Source organism: Salvelinus sp. IW2-2015, linkage group LG31 (genome assembly GCF_002910315.2).
Source record: "Salvelinus sp. IW2-2015 linkage group LG31, ASM291031v2, whole genome shotgun sequence".
In the NCBI taxonomy this organism is placed as follows: Eukaryota; Metazoa; Chordata; class Actinopteri; order Salmoniformes; family Salmonidae; genus Salvelinus; species Salvelinus sp. IW2-2015.
This window is the reverse complement of record NC_036870.1, coordinates 28,955,747-28,964,687: the sequence shown is the minus strand read 5'-3', so window position 1 is coordinate 28,964,687 and position 8,941 is coordinate 28,955,747. Positions and strand designations below refer to the sequence as shown.

The 8,941-nt window shown below is 45.5% G+C and overlaps 1 protein-coding gene across 1 annotated transcript in view; it reads right to left on the bottom strand.

Moving 5' to 3' along the window:
• Positions 1–2,260: 2,260 nt before the first annotated feature.
• LOC111955905 (DENN domain-containing protein 3) overlaps positions 2,261–8,941 on the bottom strand; it is a 51,884-nt gene continuing 45,203 nt past the window's right edge. The window contains exons 18-23 of the mRNA XM_070436401.1: positions 6,684–6,826; positions 5,986–6,146; positions 5,526–5,665; positions 4,997–5,115; positions 4,616–4,753; positions 2,261–3,065 (exon numbers count right to left, since the gene is read on the bottom strand). Coding sequence (XP_070292502.1) covers positions 2,871–3,065; positions 4,616–4,753; positions 4,997–5,115; positions 5,526–5,665; positions 5,986–6,146; positions 6,684–6,826 — 896 coding nt within the window. The 3' untranslated portion in view covers positions 2,261–2,870. The remainder of the gene's footprint in view (positions 3,066–4,615; positions 4,754–4,996; positions 5,116–5,525; positions 5,666–5,985; positions 6,147–6,683; positions 6,827–8,941) is intronic.

Here is an 8,941-nt window from a genome sequence, read left to right as displayed (position 1 = left end):
GACGTAACTGATAACACTACTAGCGCGTACCCGCTAACTAGCTACCATTTCACATCCGTTACACTCACCCCCCTTTCAACCTCCTCCTTTTCCGCAGCAACCAGTGATCCGGGTCAACAGCATCAATGTAACAGTATAACATTATGGCGTCCCCTCGCCCCGACCCGGGCGCAAACCAGGGTCCCTCTGCAGACATCAACAACTGACACCCACGAAGCATCGTTACCCATCGCTCCACAAAGGCCGTGGCCCTTGCAGAGCAAGGGGCAACACTACTTCTAGGTTTCAGAGCAAGTGACGTAACTGATTGAAACGCTACTAGCGCGTACCCGCTAACTAGCTAGCCATTTCACATCCGTTACATATGCACAGGTCACAGTTAGAATAATACAACTACCGGTACCCACCGTTGCCTGAACTATGCACAGGTCACAGTTAGAGTAATACAACTACCGGTACCCACCGTTTCCTGAACTATGCACAGGTCACAGTTAGAGTAATACAACTACCAGTACCCACCGTTTCCTGAACTACGTAGAGACATTTACCTCAGTCATTTATTTTGCCCATCAAATTGATTTAATAGATGGTCTCTAGAGTGCATATGGTAGTAGAGTTCTATCCATATGAAACACACAATAAAAACCCCTCTCAGTTCAACTGCCACATACATCTCTCTCTGATTCTTTTCATACGTAGCCTCTTTAAATAGCAAATGGTTGTTCACTCAGCAGCGCTCAGTTCTGCCTCATAAGAGGCAGATTCCTATTTGTCATGGACAATCACCAACCCACACAATGTTAGTTCTAAAAGTATGGACAACCTGAAAACAGAGTATCCCTTGGAATAGGGAATCATCCAATCCTCATGGTTAACAGGAAAATGACTTTGCTTGATTGGTAATGTACCGTTTCTGTGGTATCCAGTTTCCATGGGTATAATAAAATCAGTCATTTTCATCTTCAAGATTTCTTGGCTATTTACTGTAAATACAAATAGTGATAAAAAATGGCCCCACTTTTAGCCAGTATGGAGAAACCCTACAGGAACATCAACCAGAACACAGTCCCAAATGGTATCCTATTTCCTATAGCTCATTACTTTTGACAAGGGCCCAGGGCCTGATTTCCCAATAGCATCTTGAGGCTAAGTTCAATTTAGAACCATAGGATGCTATGGTTCTAACGATAAACTTATTATACTTAAGATGCTTTTGGGAAACTGGGCCCTGGTCTAAATGAGTGCACTATGCAGGGCAGAGGTTGTCATTTTGTATTCAGTCAACACATAACTGCCTACATCTTCATGTGTAAACAAAAGATACTGTATAAACATCTGCCCACGGACATGCCTGTGATGGGAGGAGCCTACCTGTTCTATGTGTGTGTTGGACTGAACTAATCTTATTGCTGTCACTTTATCGGTGGATATAAATGCCTGATTCAACAGCGCCCTGTGTAATCTAGTTCTGGTATTTTAGGCGTCATCAGTCTTCCACATCCCTGGATTCAATTACTACAACTCAAAGTAACTTGTAGTTATGAGTAAAAGAGATGGTATTTGAAACCCATTGGGTAAATTCCAATCTGGCTAAATCTGAGGAAACMACATTGTAATTTTAAAAAAAATCTGCAGCTGAATTAAAAATGTGGTCTGTGATTATGTTTCTGTGCTGCATTGTATAAGCACAGAGAGGAGAGGGATTTATATTCGTACAGCTGGGGACAGTTGGAGAATTATGATTGGAACACTGGCATTTGGATGATGATGTCAATGATTTTGACATCTGCTGGTGTGATTGAGAGGATTCTCAGATGATGAAGATACGGGCTTCCCTGTAGCCCCCGTAAAGGGCTTTAATACAGAGCTGACTGTACTGCATGAAGGCAGACACATTATTATATCTGATTGAATATGGGCCAAGTGGGTTAAAATGTTATAATCCCCAAGATTATACAAAAACACCTGGCTTTAGCATCACAGTCAAATTGCTATATAGAAATAATGTTAAAAGACCTTGGTTTCAGTCAGTACAATACAAAGAAGTCAAATCTCATGACGTGGGTTTACAGACAGCTCTGGGATGTCAATTTAAAGCTAATAGATGTTATACTGCCCCCTGGTGGCAAAATCATATACAGAATACAGTACACATGAAACTACTATTTACGGTGAATATTTCACTTTTTCATTGAAATGTTTAGAAAATAGTTTGTATCATGTTACATGTAGAGCCAAATAAATTGAGTCTTCATTCATACATTTTTAATAATACATTYTTAATAACACCAGTAAACAATACAAACATGTAGTATTGTGTATTAAAACATACAAAAAKGTATATTTACAACAACAACAAAAAACCCACATACATTAAATGTAAAATACTCATATGGTTGTGAATCACTTGTCATGCATCTATACTGTAGTTCCAATATAAAAAGATAAGGCTCCTCAGATGTTAATATTAAAATAAGCAGTTAACACTGCTGGACATAAACAAAAAAGGTATTTAACTATAGGTTGGACAAATTACTTCAGTTGTTGTAAGTCTAATGAGCAACAATACAAAAACCCCATGCAATCATGGGGAAGACCCCTTATTTTGTCTTTGRGTCAGTCTTTGGGTCAGTCATCCATCCACAGGCAGTCTAAAATCACAAGTCCATTTMCCAACTGTTCACAATAACCTGGGTTATTAGAGCACAATGTAGCAAAATCTTTTTCAACAGAAAACCAAAAAGTGTGTTTCTTATTGGCCCATGTAGCCGCTCTCTGTTTCAGTCCATKTTCTACCGTTTGGTGCCTAATGAACACGACCCTGTTCTGAACCCAAGGCACCAGGGGGCAGTATTGAATTTCCACTCCAGTTACTCCACTTTCCAGATGGCTATCTTCCCGTCCTCGCGGGCCGCCCCACTCAGCACATAGCGGTCCTCTGCGGAGCACAGTGCCTGGACACAGTCTGTGTGAGCTACCAGCTCCTTCTCYACCGTGTGTCGCTGGGCATCCACTACGTAGATCTTCCCTCTGGTCTTCCCCGAGCTCCGGCCGCCAACCCAGATCTGACAGGACAGGGTAAAAGATGTGGTTTAATGACCAATAAGAGACATCTCTGTTTTTAATAAGACATGTTAAATTGACAATGGACAGCATGTCAGAATGCATTGCGCTATGAATGATTTATTATGTATTTTCTTTTTAAAGCTGAAAAGCGGGAAGGGGAACCAAGGCTGATTTGGACCAATGAATACTTTCACATAATAGAATACCTAAATACAGTATGAACTGTAAGTAGTGTATCTAGTAGTCCAGTAGAGTACTCAAGCCCTTCAATGGAAACTACAGTAGAGTACTCAAGCCCTTTAATGGAAACTACAGTAGAGTACTCAAGCCCTTTAATGGAAAACTAAGTAGAGTACTCAAGCCTTTAATGTAAACTACAGTAGAGTAATCCAAGCCTTCAATGGAAACTACAGTAGAGTACTCAAGCTTTAATGGAAACTACAGTAGAGTATCTAAGCCCCCTTTAATGGAAACTACAGTAGGTACTCAAGCCTTTAGATGGAAACTACAGTAAGAGTATCAAGCCCTTTAATGGAAACTACAGTAGAGTACTCAAACCTTTAATGGAACTAAGTAGAGTACGCAAGTCTTTAATGAATTACAGTAGAGTACGTCAAGCCCTTTAATGGAAACGACAGTAGAGTACTCACAAGCCCTTTAATGGAAACGACAGTAGAGTAACTGCAAGTCCTTTTAATGGAAACGACAGTAGAGTACTCAAAGCCCTTTAATGGAAAACGACAGTAGAGTACTCTAACCTTTAATGGAAACACGTAGAGTATCAGCCCTTTAATGGAACTACAGTAGAGTACTCAAGCCTTTTAATGGAACACTACAGTAGAGTACTCAAGCCTTTAATGGAACTACAAGTAGAGTCACAAGCCCTTTAATTGGAAACTAAGTAGAGTACAAGCCTTTAATGGAAACACGTAGAGTACGCAAGCCCTTTTACAATGGAACTACAGTAGAGTATCAAGCCTTTAATGGAAAGACAGTAGAGTACTCAGCCTTTAATGGAACTACGTAGAGTACTCAAGCCTTTAATGGAAACTACAGTAGAGTACTCAAGCCCTTTATGGAAACTACAGTAGAGTACTCAAGCCTTTAATGTGAAAATACAGTAGAGTACTCACAGCTTTTAATGGAAAGTAAGTAGAGTACTCAAGCCCTTTAATGGAAACTACAGTAGAGTACTCACAGCCCTTTACATGGTAAACTACAGTAGAGTACTCAAGCCCTTTAATGGAAAGTACAGTAGAGTTCTCAAGCCTTTAATGGAAATACAGTGAAGTACTTCAAGCCCTTTAATGGAAACTACAGTAGAGTACTCAAGCCCTTTAATGGAAAGTACAGTAGAGTATCCAGCCCTTTAATGGAAACTACAGTAGAGTACTCAAGCCCTTTAATGGAAACTACAGTAGAGTACTCAAGCCCTTTAATGGAAACTACAGTAGAGTAATCAAGCAATGCGCTTTAATGGAAAGTACAGTAGAGTAGAATAGAAGCATTCTAATTTTCGGTCTACAATGCAGTCTGCAGATGGTCTCACCTGGTTTTTGACCTTGATGAGGCAGGTGACACCTGCACAGTCGGGCAACTGGATCCTCTGGAAGGGCTTGGTGAGCTCCCTGAGGTGCCACACACACAGCTCTCCTACGTCTATACAGGCCGTCCACAGCTGCTCCTTCTGGAACACATAGCACACAACACCACTCCTTAAATATGACATACTATGTATACAATACATGCAGGGATGAAACATGACACTGGCCAGCCGGGCTAGCAGGCCACGATTAGCCCGGGTAACATTCTGGTCCAAAGTCAGTGCCTTTCAAAAACAACATTTCATCCAGCCTGGTAGGTTCTGAAAAGTACTAGCCTCAGCTTGTTTAATTTCTATATTTCTACAAACACATAAACCACGAGTCACCTCCTGGTAGAGCAGGAAGCTGCTGAAGGCAGTGGGGGAGCCACAGAGCTGTTCAGGAAGGGAGATCTTGCGATTCAACGTTCCGGTTCTCCAAACCTCCATAATGCAGTCTCTGGCACCTGAATGACGTAGGAGGAATAACAACCACAATTATAACAATCAATCTGTCATATACAGTATTATAAACTGGGTGGTTCGAGCCCTGAAAGCTGATTGGCTGACAGCCATGGTATATCAGACCGTATACCACGGGTATGACAAAACATTTATTTTACTGCTCCAATTACGTTGGTAACCAGTTTATAACAGCAATAAGGCACGTCTGGGATTTGTGGTATATGGCCAATATACCACAGTTAAGGGCTGTGTCCAGGCCCTCTGCGTTGTGTCGTGCTTAAGAACAGCCCTTAGCCGTGGTATATTGGYCATATACCACACCTCCTCGGGCCTTATTGCTTAAGTCTAGTATTGCCAGAAGTCATTTTCATCATTTTAAGTACACTATTTTTATGTTTTTATGTGTACTTACAGCACCATAGGGTTCCACTGCAGAGCTGAACGGACTGGAGACGGTCACAGGAGAGCCTGAACTGTTTCCTCACCTGCAGTGTGGACACGTCCCACGCCATCACTGTACCTTCCGCACTGCAGGAGTATGCCACCTTGGGGCTGCAACAGGGAATACATACACCGGTAAAGACTAATGTTACTGATACCCTAGAGAAGAATCAGCAGGGCTATGTTCAGGATGACACACAGGAGCATTTCTTATACAAATTCAGATTGTTGCTCTGTGTTTCAGTCCATTTTCTTCTGTTTGGTGCCTAATGAACACAGCCCAGGTGTAAATAACGGATGTCATCGATTGTACTTAGAGCTGGGACTGCTCATTGATGGCTTTATCATAGGCTCCTAAAACGAAGGCTCTCTCAATGGCTGTGAGGCCAGTAGTAGCTGTATGTTTGATGCATGTCATTGTCACACCTCACCTGTATTTCTCGCTGCGTTCCCCTAGGGCCAACCCTGTGACCTCACTGCGGTGGTCCGTCAGCTGCTTGTTACAGGACATGCTGCGGGTGCTGATTATGTAAATGACGGAATCCTGAGAGCCAATCCACACCTGCTGCCGGTCCACTCCCAGCATGCAGTTCTGAAGAAAACAACATAAAATAACATTGGGAAGATATTAACCATTATGATGTATAACCCATGTAGCTCAGTAGGTAGAGCAAGGCGCTTGCAATGCCAGGGTTGTGGGTTTGATTTCCACGGGGGGCCAGTATGAAAATGTATGCACTCATAAGTTGCTCTGGAGTGTCTGCTAAATTAGAAAAATGTAAAAAACCAGACAGGCTTTCCAGAAGCTTTTTAAGCCATGGAAGCAAGCTTGATTACCACTGGCTTTTCTCAGATTTGTTCCAATTAGCAAGTGAATACAAGACTTGAAAGTGTGGTAACATAAGTCTTCAATTTCAGACACCACCAGGGGGCAGCAGAATCCATTGAGTTATTTTAATTGACACAAACACTAAATATAGTTCAAATGGGTCAAAGCAGAACGATGACTAACTGCGGCCAGTGAAGAACTACTGCTTCGTCATACTTCTAGAATTTTCCTTCTCCCTTTGAATTGTACATTTTCTTTTAAAATAGCGGTCTCATCCCTGTTCCACGTCCACAGCCTTACCACTCGTGAAGAGCCTACTTGAACTTGGCTTTGTTGCATGGACCAGCTGGCTGCATCAAACACCACCACCTTCCCGTCGCTCAGGGCACACCACAGTTTGGGGTTCCCATCACCCTCGGTGTCGAACGATACGCCCAGCTGGCCTGAGAATGTAAACAAACATTTTGATGAAGGCTGGAATGCCTGAATTCACATTTTCTATCTTTTTATTTATTTTGTCCCACAAGCAGAATCTCTCTCTCATACTGAACAAGTCAATTAGATCCAACTCAAATACAGTAAGGACAGCAGGGTTTGACTAGATAGTAACTATACAGTTAAGTAAGCAACACCCTGATAAAGACTGTGAAGCTGAAAGGCATAGATTATTCTTTATAATAAATATCTATTTATAATACATCTTCTAGTTTGTTATGAGCAAAGCTGAATATCTCTCTCTCTCACACACACACACACACACACGACAGTGGTCCTCCTTCTCCTGGTCCTCTCACAGACAGACAGTGGTCCTCCTCCTTCCCTGGTCCTCTCACACAGTGGTCCTCCTCCTTCCCCTGGTTCCTCTCACACAGTGGTCCTCCTCTTCCCCTGGTCCTCTCACCAGTGGTCCTCCTCCTTCCCCTGGTCCTCTCACACAGGGGTCCTCCTCCTTACCCTGGTCTCTCACCAGTGGTCCTCCTCCTTCCCTGGTCCTCTCCACACAGGGGTCCTCCTCCTTACCGCTGGTACTCTCACACAGTGGTCCTCCTCCCTTTCCCCTGGTCTCTCACACAGTGGTCCTCCTCTTCCCCTGGTCCTCTCACAGACAGTGGTCCTCCTCCTTCCCTGGTCCTCTCACAGCAGTGGTCCTCCTCCTGTCTCCACTGGTCCTCCTCTACACAGGGGTCCTCCTCCTTACCCTGGTCCTCTCAGACAGTGGTCCTCCTCCTTACCCTGGTCCTCTCACACAGGGGTCCTCCTCCTTACCCTGGTCCTCTCACACAGTGGTCCTCCTCCTTCTCCTGGTCTCCTACACAGGGGTCCTCCTCCTTACCCTGGTCCTCTCAGACAGTGGTCCTCCTCCTTCCCCTGGTCCTCTCACAGACAGTGGTCCTCCTTCGCTGGTCCTCTCACACAGTGGTCCTCCTCCTTCTCCTGGTCCTCTCACAAGACAGTGGTCCTCCTCCTTCTCCTGGTCCTCTCACAGACAGTGGTCCTCCTTTCTGGTCCTCTCACACAGTGGTCCTCCTCCTTCCCCTGGTCCTCTCACACAGTGGTCCTCCTCCTTCCCTGGTCCTCTCACACAGGGGTCCTCCTCCTTACCCTGGTACTCTCCACACAGTGGTCCTCCTCCTTCCCTGGTCCTCTCACACAGGGGTCCTCCTCCTTACCCTGGTACTCTCACACAGTGGTCCTCCTCCTTCCCCTGGTCCTCTCACAGACAGTGGTCCTCCTCCTTCCCCTGGTCCTCTCACACAGTGGTTCCTCCTTTCTCTGGTCCTCTCACACAGGGGTCCTCCTCCTTACCTGGTCCTCTCACACAGTGGTCCTCCTCCTTACCTGGTCCTCTCACACAGGGGTCCTCCTCCTTACCCTGGTCCTCTCACACAGTGGTCCTCCTCCTTACCTGGTCCTCTCAGACAGTGGTCCTCCTCCTTCCCTGGTCCTCTCACAGACAGTGGTCCTCCTTCTCCTGGTCCTCTCACACAGTGGTCCTCCTCCTTCTCCTGGTCCTCTCACACAGGGGTCCTCCTCTCTACCCTGGTCCTTCAGACAGTGGTCCTCTCCTTCCCCTGTCCTCTCACAGACAGTGGTCCTCCTCCTTCCCTGGTCCTCTCACAGACAGTGGTCCTCCTCCTTCTCCTGGTCCTCTCACAGAGCGTGGTCCTCCTCCTTACCCTGGTCCTCTCACAGACAGTGGTCCTCCTCCTTACCCTGGTCCTCTCACACAGTGGTCCTCCTCCTTCCCCTGGTCCTCTCACAGACAGTGGTCCTCCTCCTTCCCCTGGTCCTCTCACACAGGGGTCCTCCTCCTTCCCCTGGTCCTCTCACACAGTGGTCCTCCTCCTTCCCCTGGTCCTCTCACACAGGGGTCCTCCTCCTTACCCTGGTCCTCTCACACAGTGGTCCTCCTCCTTCTCTCTGGTCCTCTCACACAGGGGTCCTCCTCCTTACCCTGGTCCTCTCAGACAGTGGTCCTCCTCCTTCCCCTCTGGTCCTCTCACAGACAGTGGTCCTCCTCCTTCCCTGGTCCTCTCACAGACAGGTGGTCCTCCTCC